The sequence below is a fragment of the Oncorhynchus mykiss genome, chromosome 1 (assembly GCF_013265735.2).
Source record: "Oncorhynchus mykiss isolate Arlee chromosome 1, USDA_OmykA_1.1, whole genome shotgun sequence".
NCBI lineage: Eukaryota > Metazoa > Chordata > Actinopteri > Salmoniformes > Salmonidae > Oncorhynchus > Oncorhynchus mykiss.
In genome coordinates, this window is record NC_048565.1 from 29,328,477 (window position 1) to 29,353,799 (window position 25,323).

The window sequence follows — 25,323 nt, forward strand, 5'->3', positions numbered from 1 at the left end:
GTGGTGTGGTTTTAATAACCAATGCAAATTTTAGAGGCTAAATTGTTAAGTCAGTTAGAGAGTGCATGCAATGTTTTGCAGCTGCTGGCAAACTATTTTCCTGCCATAAATGACAAACTGCCACCTGCTGGAGATGTCCTAAAATACATCCTAAGAAGTTCTCACCTTTTTGTGTGTTCTGAACCCCTGAAAGGAAATCCCTGATCTCACATCATTATGGTGTGAAATGTTTGTTTACTTTGTCATACTTATGAGTTCAGTCTGTATAGGACAGTAGATGTTGACTTGTTGGAATGTCATTATATTCTGTCATATTCTACACAGATTAGATCAGGGATGGGCAACTGTTTATGGAACTCAGTCAGGGTCTCAATGTACTTTTGAGAGTTAGAATAGTAGAATACACAAGGTGCAATTTAGAAACTTGGTTGTGCATCAGCAGTTTCTCGTGTTTTATCAGTCACTGACAGTCACTCAATTAGCCATGTCAGCTAACAATTTTTAGACTGGTAAATTAGTCTAGTCAGCAATCTAAACTTGTAGTAATCATGGCTGAATATCGACCGTTCATGCAGGGCACGTGCCCAGGGGCCCTGACCTCCAGGGGGCCCACATTGATTTTGTTAGTCACTCTCACTCAAATATCACATTAACGTGGCATAAGTCATGGCAAAATGTGTATAATTGCAGGAAATTTACTTTACAACTGCAAACATTTCTCTGCACCCCATGGCAAATTGGATTGAATTGCAGGACATTAACTGGATAAATAAATATCTGTCCCATGGCAAAATTTGTGGAATTGCATGAAATGTGTTATACAATTGCTCAATTCTCTCTGCCCCATGGCAAACATTTGTAAAATTGCAGGTAATTAACTTTAAAACATAAACTTGTCTCTCTGCCGCCAAGACAGGGGCCAGTAAAATGTTTTGCCTTTAAGGTGGGGGAGCCCCCCAACCAAATCTCGCTTAAGGGCCCTACACACATACACACTTTAGGGCCCCCAAAAGGCTAGGGTCGGCCCCATCAAAGTTGCCCATCCCTGAATTATACTCATCGACTGTCGAATACTAACTGATTGTTTGGGGTCTGGATCCAAAAAATGATTGATTGTTAGACATAACATTTTCTGAATATGAATTCTCTAATCTCACCTCCAAAATATAACTCAAATGGATACCTCCATTTTTTTTTACGTTTCCTCAGTCCTTGTAGGGATGCAAAGGGATTTTGTCTGGGGAAGCAGCAACCTCAAGTGTCAATAGACTGAATTGCTGTTTGAAAGTAACGCGTGGCCTTCATTCATTTCTCCTCTGCTATTGAAAACTAACATCACTGCAACATTTTGTTTGTTTGATTTTATAAACAGTTGGATGTTTTTGGCTGCATTTCAATAAAACCTTCTTAGATCTCCAATCTTAAGTTTCGCCTCATCGACCATCGCTGCCATATGTAGGCTTTTTATTTTCTCCATTTCAAATGGTATTTGTCAAATGCATACATTTTATTTTAACTGGACAAGTCAGTTAAGAACAATTTCTTATTTTCAGTGACAGCGGGTTAACTGCCTTGTTCAGGGGCAGAATGATAGATTTTTACCTTGTCAGCTCAGGGATTTGATCTTGCAACCTTTTGGTTGCTAGTCTAACACTCTAACCACTAGGCTACCTGCTGCCTTGATACAACAGGAGTAGTAGATCTTACCATGAAATGCTTACTTACAAGCCCTTAATCAACAATGCAGTTTTAAGAATAATAAAAGTTTAGAAAAATATTTACTAAATAAATTAAAGTAAAAAATAAAAGGGCAACAATAACAATAACGAGGCTATATACAGGAGGTACCGGTACGGAGTCAATGTGCAGGGGTACAGTTTCGTCGAGGTAATTGAGGTAATATGTACAGTACCAGTCAACATTTTGGACACACCTACTCAGTCAATGATTTTTCTTAATGTTTTATTATTTTCTACATTGTAGAATAATAGTGAAGACATCACAATATGAAATTGCACACATGGAATCCTGTAGTAACCAGAAAAGTGTTAAACAAATCTAAATATATTTTGTATTTTGGATTCTTCAAAGTAGCCACCCTTTGCCTTGATGACAGCTTTGTACACTCTTGGCATTCTCTCAAACCAGCTTCGTGAGGAATGCTTTTCCAACGGTATTGAAAGAGTTCCCACATATGCTGAGCACTTGTTGGCTGCTTTTCCTTCACTCTGCGGTCCAACTCATTCCAAACCATCTCAATTGGGTTGAGGTCGGGTGATTGTGGAGGCTAGGTCATCTGATGCAGCACTCCATAATTCTCCTTCTTCTGTGGATCTGTTGGGGCGGTAAGCAAATTGGAGTGGGATGATGGTGTTGATGTGAGCCAATGCCAGCCTCTCAAAGCACTTCATGGCTACAGATGTGAGTGCTATGGGTCGGTAGTCATTTAGGCAGGTTCTTGGGCACAGAGACTATGGTGGGCTGCTTGAAACATTTAGGTATTACAGACTCGGCAAGGGACAGGTTGAAAATGTCATTTTCTTGCCAGTGGGTCAGGGCATGCTTGGAGTACACGTCCTGGTAATCCGTCTGGCCCTTCAGTCTTGTGAATGTTAACCTGTTTAAAGGTCTTGCTCACATTGACTACAGCTAGCATGGTCACACAGTCATCTGGAACAGCTGGGGTTCTCATGCATGCTTCAGTGTTGCTTGCCTCGAAGCACGCATTGAAGTAATTTAGCTTGTCTGGTAGGCTTGTCACTGGACAGCTCGCGGCTGGGCCTCGCAAACATCGGAGCCGGTGTAGTAGGATTCAATCTTAGTCCTGTATTTAGGCTTTGCCTGTGATGGTTCGTTTGAGGGCATAGCGGGATTTCTTATAAGTGTCCAGGTTAGAGTCCCATTCCTTGAAAGCGGCAGCTCTACCCTTTAGCTCAGTGCAGATGTTGCCTGTAATCTATGGCTTCTGGTTGAGGTATGTACATACGGTTACTGTGGGGATAACGTCATCGATGCACTTATTGATGAAGCCAGTAACTGATGTGGCATACTCCTGAATGCCATCGGATGAGTCCCGGAACATATTCCAGTCTCTGCTAGCAAAACAGTCCAGCTTAGCATCTGCTTAGCGTCTGCATTATCTGACCACTTTTGTATTAAGCGAGTCACTGTTCCTTGCTGCTTTAGTTTTTGCTTGTAAGCAGGAATCAGGAGGATATAATTATGTAGCCCTCCGCTTATGCTGAGGTTTCCTGTGTAACTGTGGCCATGGCTTCCCTGGCCTTGTTGTCTCGAGCCACAGCTCCCTGCTAGTTGAGACCTTACTTTTCCTGACAGGATGTCACCATGATGATGATGCAATCCCCACACGCCCGCTGCCTCTCCACCATTTTCCCAACAATCAACATGGTGCCAGAGACCCACCAACACCATCCATTGTCATTACATATTCTAAAAGGACCCTTGCCACCAGCCCCCACTTCTATTTTTTTGTTCTCCCTTTTCACCGTTAATTTCCATCGTCACCGTTCTCAGTCATGCCAGAGCTTTTCTTCTCACTGGCTGCCACATTCTCCTCCTGTCAAGTTGCCTGGAGGTTTCCCTGTCACAGACTGGCAGGGTGGAGCTGCTGTGGGTCCTGCCTGCCTTTGGGAGATGTTCATTTGGAGTGGGGAGCTGACAGGCCTGACAGCCCATCCCCGCAGGGCTTTGTCATGTGATTCAAGCCTCCCTGCAGGCTCTCTCAAGCACCCCTTTATTCCTCCATACAAATGAAGGTATGGGACTGGCTTTCATTTTTCAGCCAATCTGCATGCAATGGCTGAAACAAAGACACCCCGTCCCCCCACCCCACCACCAGGCAGACTTTCTTAACAGGCTTGGGAGATTAACACCGGTTGCTCCTGGTTGCTGGACTTTATTTACTGGTTCTCTCATGCTGGCGAGAGTTTCTACTCTTTCACAATTAAACAGCTACATCCCTCTGTTTTCTGAAATAAATGTGGGCTGCACCTCCTCCCTGCATATCTCAGTTTCTCACACAACAGCTCTTTGATTTATCTAGCTGGGGGAAGGGTGTGGATATATATTGTCATATATATATATATATATATATATATATATATATATATATGTATGTGTGTGATATCTTTTTTTATACCATTTTTGTAAATTATGATACTCACCCCTTAGCAAGTATGATTTTGTGTCATGATTGATTTTGTTGATAATGTTGTGATCTTATAATGGTTTTTATCTGCTATTATCTGAACATTCCATTTTCCTTCATTTTCTCTAGGTACAAGTGATCCTTATGTCAAGTTCAAACTGGAAGGAAAGACGTTTTACAAAAGCAAAGTTGTGTATAAGAACCTGAATCCAAAATGGAGTGAGTCCTTCTCTTTCCCCCTGCAGGATTGGGAGCAGGTTGTCGACGTGAGGGTGAGTATCCCATTAATCTGTTGTTTTGACTTTCGTTGTCTAAGTAACACCTGCACATGAACGACAATGTACTTATAAGTGTCATAGCATCTTAAAAGTGTCATAGCTATGGCCTGTATAGGATACACAACTGGCATACAATAAGAGTTAATTGTGCCAAAGCCTGATTGACATACAAAAAACATATTTCATTCCGAGTATGGTGTTTCTAATTGCTGTAGGTCTATGATAAGGACCGTACCTCTGATGAATTCATGGGTTCCAGCACAATTGTGATCAAAAACCTTGAATTAGACAAGTGAGTAATACACACACTACTAATCACTCAGCCTGTATATCATCTAGTAAACTGCAGAACGTCTTGTGTAGACTCAATCTGGTAAATGATTGTATGTGTCTGTATCTCTCTCTTTGTCCAGGACCAGTGAGATGGTGCTAATTCTGGAGGACCCCAGCAGTCTGGAGGATGACATGGGCGTCATCGTCATTGACACATGCCTGACTTTCAGAGATGCTACGATCAAAAGTCCAGTAAGCCTCATTTGACTGGAGCCTAAATAATGTTGCATCTCAGATTTTCAATCTCAATATTTTCACGTTTGTCCGTAAATGTTTATCTCCATTACAGAAACGGCACCAGAAAAATAGAAGAAGATTTAGGGTAGGACATTGAATTTTCTACTTGCGTATTTTTGTTGTGTACATGTAATTCTAAAAAGTGTTCTATGTCAATATCTGGCAATGTGTCTATTGCTAGAATAGATATTCCCATTACAAGTTATACTAACAGTATACTCATTACTCGTCAGATGAGAAATACAAATATGGCTGATATTATGCCTAATTTCCAGCAGCAGGGGGCAGTATATCACTGCATTATAAACGATGATCATCACAAAGAATGAAGTCAAGTCCGAGGATTTTTGTTTTTGTGCATGCGTTTTCAATCTTAATTGTGTGAAATAATGTATTTCTTAGTTAATGGGGTTAACTTCCTTGTCACATTGCCAACGACAAGTTTTGTTTTTGGAATTGTATTGTGTTTACAATGTCAGACCAAACCATACATTAGAATGATCTAAACATTTTAACTTCATATTTACATGTTAAATAAGCTCACTTAGGAGTAGAGCCTCTTTGGGGTTTAATATACAGATCTATCTCTTTTGAAGCATTGCGATTTAGGCTGAAATTGGAGGCAGTTAAGGTGTTTTGTTTTTTAGACTGACGCTTCTCTCATTATGGTGATTGTGGGTTTATTCTCACACCTATTCACTCGCTACATCTGCCACAGTTTAATCTCCTGATAGGCCAGTAGACGATCTCCATTTGATGTTAAATAAATAAGAAATAAAACACATTTCATATGCACATTGTATGCTCTGCAGATGGACAAAAGAACAGACAAAGAGACAGAAATGTGTGATCCGACTCTCCCGATGTTCCTCTGCTCAAATTATGGTACAAATGTAGACTTCTGCAGAGGCAGACGGCAGTGCCAAGATTTGTCTGTAGCAGTATGACTATGTTAATTTTGTGACACGATTGAATTAATATTTTTTATAAATATAAATATAAAATCCTGTTCCATTTGACACCTATCCTGGTGTCTGGGACTGAGCACTAAGCTCTTAATCATTCTTCATCTCCCAGTGCTACTCCCCACTCCTGTTCAGTACAACTACCACAGAGACAGTAAATAGAAAATGCCACAGTAAAACTCTGTCCCTGTGCGTTGTGTGATAGTGTTTCTGTCTGGAGGGGGCTGTGTGGGAGAGCGGGGGCTCTGCTGTTTGAGGCACGTTGCCAGTATGAGATGCCGAAGATTCGTGATGCTGATAATTCCCAGGCATAGTGGGCAATAACCCAGATGTTAGGATGTAATATCACAGCTGTGGATGGACAGAGCCGAGTTACCAGCCAAATGGATGTAGGTCTGAGCCCATCCTGCTCGTCCCCATGCTGTCCTAGCATATGGAAGCAATCGCAGACCCCTTTAAGGACCAGGAATAGACTCTCTTTAGGGGCCACTTACAGTTAAGTGGAATTGTTTTGTTGGCCGCTGAGATAGAAATGTGTCCAAGATAAACACTTGGCGGGCCCTGCTTCATGTCGCTCCTCCACTCCGCTGTGTTCCTCCTCTTTAAAGAGGAGATGGGGGATATTTATAGGGCCGAGCAGCACTGTGCCGTGGTATTCCATGTTAATACAGGTCCCTGAGACGTACAGGCTTTGATCCCCAGCGGCCTGGCCCCTGGGTGACGGTGTGGGCAGTGACCCCGGAGAGGAGGGGAGGGACGGGGTGGCAGGGGGGCCATAGCTGGGGCTGGGCTGGGCCTTTTGAAGCCGTGCCGGCCAGGGCAGCAGAGGGAGACAGAGTATCAAAGAGGTCGGAGCGAATTTACAGTCCTGTTGTTTAATTACGGTCAGCCACACACATCCCCTCTCTCTCTGCTGTTTGTTTTGAAAGAGATGGCCTATCACTGCACAGGCTCAAGGGAACTTTGAACACATAGATGCGTATCAAGGCATGTTTCTCCCACTCTGTAGAGCCTCAGATCTATCTCTTTTTAAGCATTGTGATTTAGGCTGAAATTGGAGGCAGTTAAATTGTTTTGTTTTTTAGACTGACGCTTCTCTCATTATGGTGATTGTGGGTTTATTCTCACGCCTATTCAGTCGCAACATCTGCCACAGTTTAATCTCCTGATAGGCCAGTAGACGATCTCCTTTTGATGTTAAATAGATCCTCCCCGTCTTCCCCTGTGGCCCGGAAGGACGGTTAGATTTGGGAAAGGCTGTCCTTGATGTCTCTGTGTTCTGATATCCTGGACATCTTGTTCCTCTCATACCCTTCTTGCTGATTTTAGAGATTTGATTGGATAATTGAGATTTAGTGAAGAATAGACCAATGTGTACAATGCTGTATATGTCATTGCCAGGCTTTATGTACATCCATGCATAATTTGCTGATGAGAGGGCTGTGTGGTTGGTTTGCATCATTACTCACTGCGGCCGGCTGTCTCCTGTGCAGTATGCCAAGTGTCCTGCCTCCCCACACTCTGTCTCTAGGTCTGTGATGAGTGGGACTGTCACAGCCAGGGACATCTGGCGGCTCTGCTCACTGACACCCCCCTCTCTCCAGGAACCTCTCCTCTCCCCACTGACGTGGCTCTGCTACATTCACTGGAGAAAGGCTAATGTGCTCAAACAGAAAGAGGCTGTAGCCCATGCAGTCCATGCAGATGAGGTGCCAGACTTGAGGCACCGGTGAATAGTGGGGTAGCCACTCAGAGGGTTTTGTCATGGAGGGTGTCCTAATGCAGCTGTGTGTCCATGTTTGTGTCTCCCAGGGAGGCCAGAACCAGAAGGGGGACCAGCCCCAGGATAAGGACCAGACCCAGGGTTCAGCTGAGGCCACCAATATGAGCCAGCTGTGGAGTGGCGTGTTTAGTATTACCCTGTTAGAGGGACAGGACATGCCTGAATACGGCCAGGGGGACGTCTATGTGCGTTACAGACTGGGAGAGCAGAAGTACAAGAGCAAGGTGAGCTTATTTCTCGATCTATTAGTCCTTTTGCCTCCTCCCTTCCTTTTGTCTCTTCCCTTCCCATTTGCACATGCTCTCCACCCTCCTTTCTGCTACTAATTTCTTCCCACTCCCCTTTCTCTCCTTCTCTCCCTCCCTCACTTTCTTTCTCTCTCCCTCCCTTTCTCTGTCCCTCCCTTTCTCTGTTCCTCCCTTTGTCTGTCCCTCCATTTCTCTGTCCCTCCCTTTCTCTGTCCCTCCCTTTCTCTGTCCCTCCCTTTCTCTCAGCAGGTGTGTGTCAGTGTTTTACCTCCACCTTGGCTCACTGGAGCATGGCAGAGCAGCTCATTAGACTGGGCATCTCTCTGCACCATGCTCCCCTTCAGGTGGAGGGCTTCACTATGCTTCACTTGATTTGCATACCCAGCAGGCCCTGCTCGTCTACCTCTACTTATTGGCCTCCCTCCTGATGATTCTGCAGCGTGCCAGTCTTGTGTTCTCATGTCATTTCTCTGTAAACCTCTCTGGTTTTGTTTTGGCTTGTTTGTTTGTTGAACAAAGCTAATTCTAACTGGATGCTGTCAGTAGTTACAATCCTAGAGAAGAGGCTGAGGAGCGCTCACACAATAACCCCTTCTCTCCTTTCCTCTCCTCTCCCCCGCCCCGTCCTGGTCGCACTGAATGAAAACGAAATCCACCTGTCATGTAATCTCTGCTCACTGTGACACTGCATTAAACCTGACACCGCTTTACATCAGGCCGTGTGTGTTCCAGTGCCCACCCACACTACAGTACTGTATCAGCACTATGCTCTATCGCTCTCTCCCTCAGAACCTGCGCATTCAGGCCAACCCTCGGTGGAGGGAGAAGTTTGACTTCAACAAGTATGAGAACTGGCTGGAGCCACTGAATGTGGAGGTGTTTGTTAAGAGAGGCAGGAAGAGTGAGGAATCCTGGGGAATGTTAGTATGGCCTTGATTGTCTGATTGTTTGTTATCGTGACTGTTTTTTTTAAATGGACATGGTTCAGCCGTGATATTGAAGGCTGATACCGTCTTGTGTGCAGGTTTGAGGTGGACCTGTCCAAGCTGCCAGTAAACACACAGCAGCTCTACACACAAGCCCTGGACCCAGGCAAAGGCAGGCTGATATTACTGGCCACCTTCAACCCCTGCAGTGAGGTCTCCATATCAGACATTAACAAACCTCCCCTGGAACAGCCAGACGAGAGGGACCAAATACTGGAGAAATATGTTAGTATCTTTAGGAAAATATTACTACTTATTCATGTTACTTTTGACATTTTACATGCTTGAATTAGTAAGTACAAGCAGACAAGGAAATACATTTCAAAAGCGATCTATACTAACTTGCAGAATACTAACTTGCGTTTATACATTTAACTAAGACATGGTATCATTTTACCTTTGCAGAGTTTGAAGAACTCTCACAAAGGTGTGAGGGAGGTTGGCTTCCTTCAAGTCAAGGTTTTCAATGCAACAGATCTCACATCAACTGATCTCAATGGTGATATGTCACTCCACTTTTAACCATTCCCCTTTGAACTGGTTACTTTCTATGGCTGAGTCCATCTCCACACAATGTAACACAGCTTTGTTCTTTCTTTGCAGGGAAAAGTGATCCATTCTGTGTACTGGAGCTGGGGAACAGCAGGCTACAGACTCACACCATCTACAAAACACTCAGCCCTGAGTGGAACAAAGTCTTTACATTGTACATGTGTTTTTCCTTGGTCTTAAAGTGTACATTGAAAACATTAATGCAAATTAATGTATTCCTTCAGATCTGGACTAACTCGTTATCTGTTGACAGCCCAGTAAAGGACATCCATGATGTGTTGGAGCTGAAGGTCTTTGATGAAGACGGAGACAAAGCCCCAGACTTTTTGGGCAGAGTGGCCATTCCACTACTCTCTGTAAGTTGGGGATCCTTTGATTCATAATAGTTTATTCATTGACATTGACAAGTTGTAAAACATGTCATGGGTCAGAGAGGTAGGAGCATCTTCAGTAAATACTAATGTGGTACAATTGATTGACATGCTTTTTCTAATGCTACAGGTTCAGAATGGACAGCAGGTCACCCGAGGGTTGAAGAATGAGAACTTAAGGGGTCCAGCCAAAGGGACCATCTCACTGGTGATGGAGGTCCACTATAACCCAGTAAGAACTCACTGGCTGATTCTAGCCAAGCTCATGCTCTTTGACAATTGACACAATCACTTTGTCTTTGACAATTTGTAACATCTTTCTCAGGTTAGAGCCGGCATCAAAACCTTCAAACCAAAAGAGGAGAAATTCATGGAGGACAACAGAAAATTCTCCAAAAAGGTTTGCCTTCGCAATGAATGTTAGGCGTATAGAGTCTAAAATAACGATTTATACACATAGAGCATGGTAGATACCGTTTGTTGGATAAAGGAGTACTGGAACAAAGCTTCCATAGGCAAGCAGCATATTAGCTTTGATTGGTCATAGTCTAACTATTTGGCTCAAGACAACAAACCAGAAAAGCCACACAGCAGCAAATAAGGCCTTGAATAAACCTGATTTTGAATCATACACATAAAGCTTTTATCAAATCATGCTAGCTGCCATTTTGTTTGAATTATTTCCCATTAGGTCCTTGCCCAGAATATCTACCGAGTTCGGAAAATCACCCTGGCAGTGCTGCATACGTTACAGTACATTAAAAGCTGTTTTCAGTGGGAGAGCAGGCAGCGGAGTATAATAGCCTTCCTGGTAAGTCATCGCCACATGCTAATGAACTAGTTCCAAGCCTTGGGCTGTGCAATTGGTGTATCCTATTTCACTGCAGCACTATTTTAACACTTTCTTCTGTTCAGCTGCGTTAGATGATAGGTACAGTATGTTCAGGTATAGGCCTACTTAGATCATTGTTACTGTTTCTCAGTCACATGCTCCCTAGAATTGACACGGCCAGTCTTTATCTCCATTCTGAATTTGAAAGTAAAGTACAAGCTGTGCTATATCCTTTAATTCAAACCCCACTTGGCTTCCTTCAGTGTTTTTCTGGCACGAGGGCTTTATGTGAAGGCCTTGGGTCTGGCTGTTTGGTCATCTGACTTCTTAGCTAAGCCCTCTCCTCCTGGGGACGGTGTCCTCTGTGTGGAGGAGTAGTGACAGTTGGCCTGGGAGATTTGATCCTTGTTTAAATGTCTCTGTCTAGCTGTTTTAATGAGGCATTGTGATCTAATACCCTAAGCTGAAATAATCTTTATTTCACCCTGTGAATCTCCCACCTTAAAGCACATGTAATGTCATCATGAGTAAGAGCATCCTCGTGCCATAAAGCCCTGGCAGCATCAAGTCAGGGTGAGGAAGCGGTCAGAGACAGGGTGTGTGAAGATTCCTTTCTTCACAGCCTTCATTCCTCACTATGTTCTGTTTCGGGGGCGACGTGTATTTCATACCTGGTGTATTCTATAAGCTCTGCTCACTGATCCTCAAGTGCATATCCCCTCAGGCAATGGCCAGTCTCACGGTATCAGTACAGGTATGGACACAGACAGACAAGGAGACAGACAGGAAGCTAGTGTGTGCAGGCAGATAGACGGAGACTGGGAGGGAGAAAGGCACGTAGTCAGCAATGCGGGCATGCAGGAGGGTAGGCGGGCTGACGGGTGACAGGTCAGCGGGATAGGGCCATCTCCTGGCCCCCACCTATAATTAGATGCTCTGCAGGCCACCAGTGTGTGGTGGCACACTCTAATCTTTCATTTCCACTTCCACTACACCTGCTGTTCAAGACGAGCCCACAAATAGGAGATCTGGGAAGGGAAAAACAAGACTTACTCTCTGGCATACTGTGACCAAAAATATGTACTTTTTTGTTGTTGCGTATTTGTACCTAAAGATTAACAGTTTGAAATGTTTTGTTGAATTTGTGTAAGAGCTGAGTGCTCCTGTTGCAGGGATGAAATGGTGTGTTTTAAAATGTGTTATCTTGATTCTGAGTAAGATGGACAGTTTGTGGACAGCACAGCTGTACCCATGCAGTTCTATTTAGAGACAGACTGCAATAGAGCAGTCTGGCTATCTGCAGTCCACTGAGCCCTATGCTTTCCTCTGGAAAATGCTTTCCTCTTTCCTCTGGAAAATGCTTTCTTCTTTCCTCTGGAAAATGCTTTCCTCTTTCCTCTGGAAAATGCTTTCCTCTTTCCTCTATAAAGCATCGCGCTTGTGTTAAAGGTGTCTGCCAAGACTTGCCTGAGGAGAGAGTGAATCAGCCTGCTGATAAATAAGCCGTGTTAATCACCCACTCACCAGCAGATAGGAGTTAGACTGGAGAAAAGTTCTGATTTCTAATCAGGCATCACATCCTCAACACCTCACTACACGAAGAGCAGCAACAATCAAAACCTGAATATGGCCTTTGGAGCGACAGGGATAGATAACTATTGAGTATTAACACAGACAAAAGCCTTGCCATGTGAGACAAGAGTGCAGCCGAGGGGCCTTTACAGCCATTGCAAGCCCAGTGGCGTACCATTACACACGCCATTGCCCTGGCCCTCTGTGGGGTCAGCCACAGCACAACGACACGAGGACCACTCCTCCTCCCAATTTGCAATTAAGTTTGTGTTTGGAGCTGTCTGAAGCAGCATGCCACCGTGCCTTAATGAAACAAGCTACCGCTCCTATATTTATATCTTTAGGCCCTGCTAATAGGTAACTGATTCAGACACTGACAGATGGCCTCCGCTTGCCTCTAAGATGTGCATAATTAGAGGATTGTCTTCTCCTTTCTACAGCAGCACTCTGCCTCTGCTGCTTCTCAGAATATGCTGCTATGGACTGCTGCAGTGTAGGCTTAGACTTTAATATACATTACAATACATTATTTATCAGCCAGACAGACCATTGCTGCCGTTTTACACCACATGCATCCTGTAATGCATTACCGCTGATGTGGTTTCATCTCTGGACTGTGGGATCCTCTGCTAGTGCCTTACCAGAAAGCCTTAGCCAAGCCGCTGTAAGTCCCATAGGCTAATGCTCTGACCTGCTCAAAACATGCAGTCAATTCAGGGAATGTGGATCTTCGTGTGTGCATTATGAAATACCTTTTGGTATGTGTGAAGTATTTTTTGTTTGTTTGAGAGATTTGTCTCACAAAAGGAACAGTGCAATCTAGTCTCCCATGAGCTGTATTGGCAATGTTTCGAGCCTTAGGTATCATTGAGAATATCATTTAAAACAAAAACGTCTCAGTCACATAACTTCTCCCTTCAACTGGCCAGCAGCATATCATCCTGCATCCCACTGCTGGCTTGCCTCTGAAGCTAAGCAGGGTTGGTCCCTGGATGGGAGACCAGATGCTGCTGGAAGGGGTGTTGAAGCGCCAATAGGAGCCCCCCCCCCAAAAAAGAAATGCCCCAGGGCAGTGATAGGGTACAGTCTTTCAGATGGGACGTTAAATGGGTGTCTTGACTCTCTGTGGTCGCTTAAGATCCCATGGCACTTATCATAAGATAATCTGGCCCTCATACCATAATGGCCACCTAATCATCCCCAGCTTCCAATTAGCTCATTCATCCACTCTCCCCTGTAACTATTCCCCAGGTTGTTGCTGTAAATTAGAATGTGTTCTCAGTCACTTACCTGGTATGATAATGGTTAAATAAAAATTCCCTCATGTGTGGCAATCAGAAAAGTGAGTATTTTGAGTAGACTATTTAAATTGGGCATACAATGTACACTGTTTTAAAATCAAGATGGCTCATCTTATAATTATAATGCGAAGAGGAAGCCTGTTAAGAATGCAAACTTCTGCAGTGCTGTCATTGTTTGCAGGGCTTGAGGTTACTGATTCTGATTGCGTAATCTCCTTTGTAAATGGAGTCTATACTATTTGAAGTTATACCTTGGATTTTCCACCCATAGGTTTCAGTTTCAAAATAGCAACTTTCTAATTATGTAATGTTCAAATAATACTTTGCAAGCATTTAAAGAAACTTCTGGCAAAGCCTCATAAACGTCTTCATTGGTAAACAGAAATACAAACAAGAAATTTGGATTTCTTTCAGTGCTTGTTTATGCCACAGTAATGAGCCTAGGATGTGCCTTTTTCTAAAGTTTGTCAATGGCCTGTTCCCTTCTTCTGGGAGAGAGAGAGAGTGTGACAGCTAAAATCTTCATCAAATAACTCCCTTTTAAATATGCTGCTTCCCAATACTGAGCTAGATGAATGTGCCATACATCAGCAGCAACTGCAGAGAGAGGGGTCACCCAGAGTTCTTTCCTGTAGATATTTCCAGTGCCTGTAGATGGCGCAATAGCACTGCTGAACTATGTAGTGGAGAGCCTGATGGGCGATAACTCTTCTCCCAGCTACAATTCTTCATGGGAAAAACTGTAAAAGGGAAAGCCTCCATTCTGTGGATCTGCTGGACCAACAGAACAGAAGTTTCTCAAACCTACTAAAATGAGCATGTATTAGCCAGACACATTAATCTGTTTCAGAGGTTTAAAGTTGAGAACAATTTAGATTTAGATTAAATGGATGGAGGTCCTCAAAAAAAGAAAAGGGATTATTTACACATGAAAGCTGATTTTGAGCTTTTCTGTCATTAGAGCGCTTTAAGTATTTAAGTAGAATTAATATTTTAACATATTAGGTGGTCTCGTCTGTCAGGAGTTCTGATTAGAAAGAAACCTCTATATCTTATGTGATTATTTGAACAGCTTTCTTTTTGACACTGCCAGGTAGCAACTGGTTTAGACATCATTTGACAGCCTGTGAAATGCTGATTGCCTCACATCACAGACTGTAAAGATGGCTGTTGATGAATGTTTGATGCGATGCAGCTGAAAAACACTGTTGGCAGCTGCCACGGCTGCTTTTTTTGGCTGATAGAATCCTCATCTCCCAGATGAGAGCAGGACAGGGTCAGATCTGGATCCAGAGGTCCCAAGGGACCACCTGTGAGGTGTCGCCGCACCACGCCTGCTTGCCCCCCAGCCGGGCCCAGTACCCAGAATACCAGGACGGCCAGGATCAAAGCCATAGTCAGTGCTGTCATAATTATTCTAGTTAACACCGTCCCCAAAAATGACATGTTTGGTGAACACTGATCTGTCCCTTTTGGGTTTACTGCGATGCAGTAATGCAGTATGTATGACCAGAAGAGTGTGAGAGGACTGTAAAGTCAAACTGTATCCAAGCATGTGAAACCTCTCGTTTCTTTCTCTGCATCTGTTTTCTTTCTGTTGAAAAAGTTGGAGGACTGTGTGTGGCTCGGCTGGCTGGCCTTAAAAGACTGGGTTCTTGCGTCTCGGGGGTTACACTCTTAAACTCTATGGCTGTGGGAGTTCTCACATAGTTTGCATTGGGAATATGTCAGGGAGGGAGAGGGAGACAGCCCTTTTGAAAATAGTCTAAGATGTATTAATTATTAAAGAATGGGATATCAGTATATCAGTACAATTACTGAGAGCCGCCTTCCTATTTGAAATAGTCGGTACTGCTATTGAGGTGCCACATTGGATTGTGTCGGTTGACAGCTCTAGGGGCTAGCTGGTAACCGTAACCTTGAGACACGTCCTCTTATTATACAGAGAGCCTTTCTCTGGCAGACAGTTGTCCTCTCTCAATTAGAGCATTAAATAACATATTTTCTGCAAAATAGTACACTTGTTATTTTCAAGTTCATTTTAATAATTAATTGTCTTGTATTGTATAATATATTCATTTTCATTACAAATATAAAGCAGTATGAAATTATAATTTCGGAGGATAAACAAGATGATGTTGCTATGAATAACACTGCAGCCCTTCTGTGTTGGTGCATCCGCCGTGGTGCTTTGTCTGTCCCTCCGTAGCGCTTTAATATTGTCCTTATTTTGGCCCCAGATGAAGTGTGCTCTGTGTTTAACCCTGTGGTGTGTGCCGTATCGTAATGACTGCCTCTAACATGCTCACCACCTCCCCAGTCACAGAGGACACCTCTCCCAAGAGCCTGTGACCTGACCGTGTCTGTGTGTGGCTGTAACGGGGCAGACCTCGGACCGTGTGCGCTAACATGTCTGTGAGCCGAGCTGACAGGGAGGGAAGGGAGAGAGAGTAAACGCTACTCCCTCCCTCCCCACCTCCTCGGGGGAAAAGGCTCTCATGAAGGATCTGTCACCCAGGAGGTCGTTCAGTGCTAACGCTCCCGACACGGATTAAACACTTGTGGCCAGTGCTGGAGCTTGGGGTTGGAGTGGTCACTACTGACAGGCACCACGGGGCCCCTACTGACCGCCCTGGTACAACCCTGGTCCAGCCCCGCTCCACCCTGACTCCAGACCTGCTTTAGCATTGGCATGTGTCAGACAGGCAGGGAGACAATGGCCAACACCGGTCTTGCAAGGAAATGCTAATGCCCTGCCTAGTGCTGCTGATCTTCTCTTGTCTTCCCTTCCCTTTGATAAGGAGCCCGCTATCGCTATACTGTACTAGTACTGGCATCCTTACTAGCAGCCACTGAATTTTCTTAACATTCCTAGAGTTCTAAGCTTTCAATTTCCTTATTTATGAATCATTATTGAATTAAACTCAAGTAGATTCATTGTTCAAATTTAATTAAATTGATAGAGTTTACATTGAAATGTATTGCCTTGTTTCATGGCATACTTAAAAGCCATTGCAGTAAGTAAAACTTGGGTTCATATTGTTTTTTTTATTGTTTTTTAGATATGGCTTGGATTATCAGAAACTTGTCTATACCAATGGTTTATTTGTGTGTACTGTGTATACATTCTTTAGTGGTCCGAGCTGCTACAGATGATACATTCATGCCCAAGAGGGAGATGAGATTTTCCCCTCTCTCTCTTTCTCTCTCTCTCTCTCGCTCTCCCTAGTCAATAAGACTTGAGCTGAGCGTATGTGAAATATTTATTTAGCGTTAGCTCCGAGCACCATGGCTGCCCACACCATCTCTACCTGCCCTGCAGAGAAATCTCATCCGTGCTTCCTCTCTGCCTCCGACACCCCCTGAAAGCCTGTCCCCTTATTGGCCCGAGCTCACCACAAATTACATGTCTAATTTCTCTGCGTTTACAGCTGCTTTAAAGCCTACCACAGACTAGCGTCCCCAACATTAGCCCTCAGCTAGACTCTCTGTTCCAGCCTGGCTGAAAAAAAGGCCTGCGTGAGCCGAGCAGCCACTGGTGCCTTTGATTCATTATTAATGTCTATTTTTTTGTATTTTAATTTGAGGAACCAATGCAGATTACTCCCACTGCCCTTGATTTCACCCAGAAAAAGTACATCTACACACACACACACACACACACACACACACACACACACACACACACACACACACACACACACACACACACACACATACACACACACACAGAGAGAGAAAGAGAAAGAGAGAGACAGATACCCCTGGAGCCTGTAGTAAGCCTTGTTAAACTTATTCAGCTACATTCATGTAATCTGGCATCCATCCACAGCCCCACTGACTGACCCCCATAATGCTAGTTGGCTCTCTCCTCTCTCTGCTCTGTTTTTCTCTTAGTTTACAGTAGCTTTACAAGCTCAACCAAAGATAGACACAGAAGAGATCAGAATTTCCCCTTTTTATAGATTTCCTATAGTTACAGTATTAGAGCTGCTTAGTATTGTATTTGTAATTACGGTGTCCTCTTTAATGCAAGCTTAATGTCAGGGTAATAATGAGTGATACACTATTGGTAATAATTGCTATAATTGTAGGATTAAATACATTCAATGATATGATTCCATAACACATTGCATTACTTTGGCACATACAGTATATGTTTACATGGAGCTGTGTATATGTGCAGGGTTTGGCAGCCCTCCTGTCTAGTGTTTAGTCAGTCAGTCAGTCGTCTGGTTGGTAGAGTGGGTCCTCTCTCTCCCATTAATCAATTTGCAGGATGGTAGAAACTCTTGGAGAAGGCGTCTTCGACCTTTTGTTCCTACTGCGGTCCCCTCTCCCCCTCCTGGGAGAGTGTGGGTGGTGTGAGCTGCCATGCTTGCTCAGCTTTAAGAGTTATTTTATTCACACTTTTAATCGCTGAGTGCTTTATTATTAGGTGCTGGATTCTGCTGGCCAGGGGATCTGCATGAGAAGGCGCAGAATGCATTTACTGAAATCATATTAATGGCACTATAAAACAAATCTGTCAGCCTGTTGTTAACCCCACTGTTAGAGTGGCGCTGCCCAGGGTCGGCCCTTCTCCAGGCTCTTACAGGTGGCTAAGGAGAGTACATCTCCATCACCTAATCCACTGTGCGCTAATATTTTTAATTCATTCATTATTAGACACCCCATGCATAATCATGTAGGCATTTTTCAGTAAAATGGTGTTTGTCAAGGGAGGTTTCCTACATTAAAGACACTCCTCCCAGACACACATACTAACACTTGTTCAATTACAAGTCGTTCATTATACAATTCTGCTGTGTGTAAACGTACCGTTCAGGTAGATCATTCATTATTAGCTCCCCTGCTTTCTGTTTGTTGCTTTCTGTCCTTTTAGTGAAATAAATGACTGCTTTACCGCCAATGTAAAATATCAGTGTTGAGGTGTTTTGGATTTTAAGGTTTCCGTTGTCATGTGTAATTTGTAGTGGGATAAAAAAAAACTACGATAGGACTGAAATTAAATGGAGCCCAACTTTGAGGCCCATTAAAAGGTGGATTATTTTCAATATAAATGTACACTTAAGCCTGACAGGTTGCACTTTGTCCACCCCGTCCTTTAATCACTCACGCTCGGCACTAATAAAACATAAACCACTTAGCAAGGAATTAGTTCTCTCCATTTCACAGAAGCCTCAGAGAATGTGAGGAGACGGGGGGAAAGGTATAACTTTGCCTCTGCTCATTAAAGAGAAATATCTGATGGTGAAGACGCAGCTCTGTGAGCCTGAGTGAAGGAATTCCAGCAGCTTTCCCAGATGTTCACAGTTACATTTTTATTCGTGTTTTTTTTTTAAAAAAGCATGTAAATTCTCCAAACACGAACTGACACCCCGCGAGGGAGGAATTGTGGAGATATTTCTGACAGTTTTGGTTTATACCCTCATTTAGGTGCTCAGTTTAGACACAAGCCATTGTATTTCTCTAGCCTTTTATCTTGTCCACCAAGCCAGAGCGTTGTGAGCAGAAATTTGCATTAGTGGGCGATTATGAATACCTGTGACAGATTCTCTCTACTGACTCCCTGGGAGGAAATGAATTGCCTCCCATTGTTGACTCGCACAGGAAGACAGAGACCAGGCAATTAGACTTTAGTGGTTTATGTAGCAGCTTTTGCAGGGAGGGCAAAGGGTTCAACATTCCTGCTGGGCTCGTGTCAGTTTCCAGGCATTTTTTTGTTGCGGGAATGCTCTCAATATGACAAGCTACCTGTCCAGCAGCCTGCTGAATTCCTCTGGGGTGAAATTAGTGTAGGTTTAGAATAGTCTCATGGGAATAGAGGTGACAACATATGATGTAGGTTATTCATAAATAGAAGCAGACATGCTAAAGCTACCTCTGCACATCATGCAAATTCATTGTTTACCTTTAGGTTTTCCCACCAGCGTTAGTTGTGGATGCGTAATTCAAATAATTTGATATGGAGAAATTGCAGTAACATATTGTGTCCTCACATCTTGGTCATCCCACGGTGTTGTTACTACACTTCACATTATTATATATATATATTATTGAACGATAGTAAACCTATGTGATGAGGAAGCCTAGGGCTGTGAGGGACCAGTGTTTGGAGCATTACTCATGGTTCACGTTTCCCTGGAGGCAGTTTGAATCCATTGAACCCAAGCCTGGCGTGGCAGTAGGTAGACAGCCCCAGAGCCAGTAGGGCTGGAAACAGGCTGATATGACAGGACCAGTCTGCTGTTTACAGGGCTCAAATGGAGGCCTGAAGGCCCAAGCGGTTCACATCCTGTCTAAGGTCTAAGTCAAACATATTGTTTCTACTGTAACAAGCCCCCAGCAGTCCACACTCAAACGGCACAGCATGCTATTGTAGTGAGCTAGTGTAGAGTTTTGAGAATCCATCCCACTCCTCATTCCATTGGGTGTTGTAGGTTACTAGGTTTGTTTTCTTCTAGCCTTATGGTTAAGTTCCTCCTCTCATGAAAACAAAGTTTTGTACCTTTTCAAAGAGTAAATCATATTTTATGATATAGAAAGGAGTACTTATATCCATTACAAAAGAAAATGGCCTCCTCAGAAATGGGTAAAATGAATGTCTAGGCAGAGTGTTACACAGTAATAGATATAAAATAATACTAACTTTGAGAACTTCATTTCTTCATTGTCAACTTGCTGGTGTGCTCCTCCTCACACACTGGATAATTTCAGCAAGAGCCAAACTCATTAGGCTGTCACTAAATGGGTTTAAATGCAGCCGTCCAATTAGTGCTCTGCTGTGAAGTGCAGTGGGTGTTGTGTGCTATGCTTACCGCCGTTTCTTTACAGAATTATGAGGGATTACTCATTCAGTGTGATCCATCTTATTTCTACCAGGGGTCTTGGCTTTTCTCACTATCATCACTGTGGAGGGGTAAATGTTGCAAATGCTTCTCCAGTTGCCATATGTTCCTAGTCACAGTCAGTCAGACAGCCCAAATTCTTCCCAGTCTAAGAGGGTTTGATATGCTGTATAAAATACAGGATTCCATGCCTACCCTTGTCAGACTTTCCGTTCTGCATAAAGGCACACTGCCAGCACTGTTATCACTGTAAATAAATGGGATTTTGGAATATAAAAAATTATCCCCAAATGCCTTTCTTACCTCCCAGCCACTAAGATGCTGTGTAGTTTAGTGGCGTAGCTTTGCATTCTTCTGTGCTGTTCATGGGGCTTGGGCGGTAGGTAAACCTATTATGTTTATTTGGAGAGGTGCATGCTGGGATGTGTGGGGTGAGCAGGACATTGTGTCTGGGCTTGGGTTCTAGCCCATGTTGTATGACGGCGATGCCACCCTTCGTGCTGTATCCGTGCTGTTTGTGAGTCTCACACCCCGACCTCCCCCTGTCCTTCCAGACCTTCATGGTGATGGTGTGGACCTGGGAGCTCTTTATGATGCCCATCTTCCTGCTGCTGCTTATCGGCTGGAACTACTTCCAGGTCACCCCGGGGAGGGTCAGCAGCAATCAGGACCTGGTGAGTGTCTCCTCCTACTGTACTGTACTCTATACAGAGCTGGTCTATACTACACACGTCATAGCAGCTCTTCATGTCCCCCTCGCCCACTCACTGGTCAGAAGCATACAGAGCAGAGCAGCCTCTGGCTGTCAGGACATAGACTGGCACTCCCACTAGAATTTGGCTGTGTCGAACTGCCCACAATGCTCTATTATAGTGAATGAAGAGTATGCCGTTAACATCATTTCTTCCAAAATATGAGCAAAATTCATTTTTTTCATTTATTTACTATGTTGAGGCATACACAGTATTATTTGAGCATACAACATTGCATTGATGCTGTGTTGATACTGTTCTAGACACAGGGTATTTATTACATTCTCAAGATGGTACGGCTATCTCCTCTGTATCAAAGTCGAGGTTATGGAAATTAAGTCTCCCCTAGCCATGTCTGTAAAGGTTAATGCTGTTCCCACTTCTCAATGTCCCCCAATTTCACTGTGTTGTAAGCTATCTTGATGGCCAGGGCCCTGGCCTGCAAACATCCCCTCCCTGCAGCAACATCCCCAACACCAACCCACTGATTGTGTTTGTGGCTGCTGGCAAAGATCCAGTCCCTGGGCAATGTTAAAGCCCGGGTTCACCCTCATATCAAGCGTGGAGCCTCTTTCACCTCTCCGTGACCCTGTGCCCAGCAGTAACACAGCCCTGTTCACAGGCAATGTCACAGTGTGCACCATGTAGGCATCAGGGATGAGTTGACATAAAGTAAACTAGGCAACGGCATCCAAATTAAATGTTTTTTTTTTCCTCTTTCTGTTTTGATGTTGTGAAGAAATGAGATTGCTTTGCTGTGACAGTGCTCTTGTGAGGAAGGCCCTCTTTCACCTCTCCTTTTGTGTGAGGTCACCCCTGTGATGCCGTCTCTATGAAACAGGCCTCTCCCAATAGGGGTATATGTACTAGAGCAGGATTTCATTACTAGGTGTTTGTTCAAAATGCTCCAGTGCCCGCGTGTGTCCCTGTCCATTTGAAAACACACTCCACCTCTCTCCATTCTCTTGTAGACAAACATGAACATGACCGATGATGAGGAGGAAGATGAGAAGGTATTTTATTTTGATTTATTTCTAACTATCTTAATAGTCAAATATTCTGTATGCCAAGTTATCCAATATCTAGTTGTGACTTTTGTTCCACTGAAAATGGTCTCGCAGAAACGAACATTTAATGCATTCAAAATTAGGACAGAATGTAGGAAATAGTAATGCCATGTGACAAACACGTCTCCTTCAGCACTTACTACACTCTATTCCATTGGGTATTCAGTATCACTACAAATGTGCTCTGCCGCAGTATCCCAGTCCTTTGAAAGTCAAAATCTATGTTAAACTGCATCATTAATTGAAGTTTGTCTGCCATTGGGGATATTAGTAGCGAGTGAAGATGTATTCACTTTTCTAAATGGGATGGTTACTATGAGATTTACCTTTTCCCTACCCTAACAAATTAGGCTAAGCGCAACGGTACAGCAGTATACATATTTACAGACATCTGAACAGTATGTACTTATCTATTCTATAAAGATTATCACTCACTTAAACAATTGGACCTCTGTATTCATAATGATGTCATATTTCTAATTGTTAATCTGAATGTGATTTTTTTTTCTCTTGATACCCAATACCAAAACAATTATTTTAATGCACGCCAACACCAAAAGGAGAAGACAAAAGAGACATGGTCTTTATTCCTTATTCCTCCTATCCAGACATTTCCTTTCATTTTAGTCAGGAGAGCGAAGAGTTAATGGGATGTGCATTATTGCTTTATGGTGGGGAAGTGTGGATCTGCTGCAAAGCCTCCAAGCAATGATCCCTCTGCAGTACGTCTAGGCCCAGGAATCATATCCATAATATGCTCAATATATTCTGTTGTGATGACCAGGGGCTACCTTCATATGGAGAGGAACACCCTCCGCTAAAAAACAGGCCCGTCCTCCAAATCCTGTCTGAAAGCAAAGGCTAATTCATGGATGAAACTCTCATGATATGTGTGGATACACATAACGCAGCGTACGCTTAGCTGCACTGCATTTGTAATAAGAGCTTAGAAGAGACAATCCTGCGGCCAAATATATATAGCAATGATGTGACAATTGTGTGTTTGTATGAATAGTGAATGAGGATGTGCCCGCTTTTATGGTGTTCCTTTTAATAACGCTACTACTGAAATAGGATCATTAGAAGCAGGTCTTTATCATCTCAATGATTTGACAGTTTTTGGTTTCCTTTCACCTTACTTTTTTTCTTTAAGATTAAAAAAGAAATGCGATTTTCAAAAAGCAGGGAGGAGATTTTTCATGTGTTGCGGAGTAACAGTTTAAACCAAATCATTCCTGTTCCTTGAAGTCCTCTCTGAACGGTTTAACATGAGCCAGCTAAGACCATTCACACTCTCTTCTTTAATTTACTAATGAAGCAGTTGCCTGTGTTTGTTTTAAGCTGTCAGATTTCATTTAAAGTGGCTTATTTTCTGTCGTATTATGGGTTTGCTGACACTTAAATGTGATATCATGCAGGCAGATCAAGCAGTGTAGCTTTACACTTCATATCAAGGTCTTCTTTCAAACTATTTGGGGTTAAAGAGTGGTCAGTGTTAAAGATGAGATGACTTCAAAAGGCACTACTTTTTTCCCTAGTCCTTTTGCGAAGATGTGAATGAAAGGCTATCTCCTCTGAGAAGGTTACCATTAACACTCAAATATGAGAGTGTTATAGATTAAACATGTAGAACATACGGGGTCTGTAAAATGGATATATGTTCAGAACTTTTGTGAAATAGCACAATTACAAATAGAAATCAAACTGGATGGACATCAGAAATAGAGGAAGGACTAAAAACAAACCAAAAATAACTATTGTAAAATAGACTGTGAATGTAAAATGTGTATAAGATGTATAAATTGAAGGTAAAAGCCGAAGTGTTTATTAGTTTACTCCAATTGGGGGATCGGTGGTAGGGTTTGCGGGGAATAATAATAAAGGTATATTCTTTAAAAAAGTATATGTCTATATAGGTATGTGCATGTATATACAGTATGTGTATATGTATGCATGTGTGTATGAATATATATATTTACCCCAAAAATATATGGGGGATTGGAAATGATGCAGACAATTACATTGATGGAACCAATATTCTTTCCGCAATATTTAGCTGATCCACCCCTTAAAAAAGGGAGAAAAAAAGAAGAAAAAAAACACTCAAATATGTGTTTCCCCTGTTTTCCCCTGGAGGAAGGAAATATATAAACCTCCGCTAGAGCACTAGGAATGTGAAGGCATGACGTTAAGGAGAGACGAAAGGCCCGGCTACGTTACAGCAGGATAACAGATCTCTCTCTCTCTGTGAACAAATCTGTCCTCAGGGAAAGAGACGGTTTACAAATGATGTGGCCAAAGTGACTTCCTTTTGGCCTTAGGTATCAATTGTGCAGATAGACAATATTTAATCATAACATAAAAAATACAAAGCAAAACAAGCCCATAGATCTCCATCATAATGAACAGAGAAGATAAAATAGGTCTCCTATGGCATTTGGCTGGTATGGCTGGTCTGGGGGAGGGAGAGGGCGCACATTCTCCTCAAGCACTGTCCAGGGGAGCAGGGGGTTGGATTCGGGGGGTTGAGGAGGTGGCAGATTGAGCTGGAGGGGTGCTTTCGCTTACCCCCTCAGACCGTTGTCACCACTGGGTCACCTTCAGCACACCGGCCAGACCGACTGCAGACTGTGATCAGTTATGTGCATTATGGTAGGTATGTACCCGCTAAAACGTACTGCTTCTGAGAGCTGCTCACTGCTCACACGTTTGTTTGTGTATTCATTTGTTTGTTAGCTTGTTTTAACACCATACCAGAACCTATGCCAAAATCACAGGTGTTTTTCATTAAGATGTGCATTTTCGCGCCTTTGTGGAATAAGTCACTAGAAAATATTCAGTCAAGCTTTGAATGAATATTCAAATTTGATGCCATTTATTCAAATTAAAGCAATGTTAAATGAGCTTTCTTAAGCGTTTGATTATGCCCAACATGCCTGTGAAACCACATTTGCTATTTACCTTTGTGCAGAAGATCAAATCTGTTCCCATTACGGCGCCTTAAAAGGTAGCGTTTACCATTTTTTT

At 43.2% G+C, this 25,323-nt stretch overlaps 1 protein-coding gene across 1 annotated transcript in view; it reads left to right on the forward strand.

The window, feature by feature from the left end:
- Window positions 1–25,323, forward strand: part of mctp2a (multiple C2 domains, transmembrane 2a) — a 39,892-nt gene that overhangs the window by 6,805 nt on the left and 7,764 nt on the right. The window contains exons 7-21 of the mRNA XM_021598163.2: window positions 4,298–4,440; window positions 4,662–4,738; window positions 4,860–4,971; window positions 5,069–5,101; window positions 7,794–7,988; window positions 8,802–8,932; window positions 9,037–9,223; window positions 9,404–9,497; window positions 9,602–9,704; window positions 9,804–9,906; window positions 10,052–10,153; window positions 10,247–10,321; window positions 10,613–10,732; window positions 21,032–21,151; window positions 22,201–22,242. Coding sequence (XP_021453838.2) covers window positions 4,298–4,440; window positions 4,662–4,738; window positions 4,860–4,971; window positions 5,069–5,101; window positions 7,794–7,988; window positions 8,802–8,932; window positions 9,037–9,223; window positions 9,404–9,497; window positions 9,602–9,704; window positions 9,804–9,906; window positions 10,052–10,153; window positions 10,247–10,321; window positions 10,613–10,732; window positions 21,032–21,151; window positions 22,201–22,242 — 1,637 coding nt within the window. The remainder of the gene's footprint in view (window positions 1–4,297; window positions 4,441–4,661; window positions 4,739–4,859; window positions 4,972–5,068; window positions 5,102–7,793; window positions 7,989–8,801; window positions 8,933–9,036; window positions 9,224–9,403; window positions 9,498–9,601; window positions 9,705–9,803; window positions 9,907–10,051; window positions 10,154–10,246; window positions 10,322–10,612; window positions 10,733–21,031; window positions 21,152–22,200; window positions 22,243–25,323) is intronic.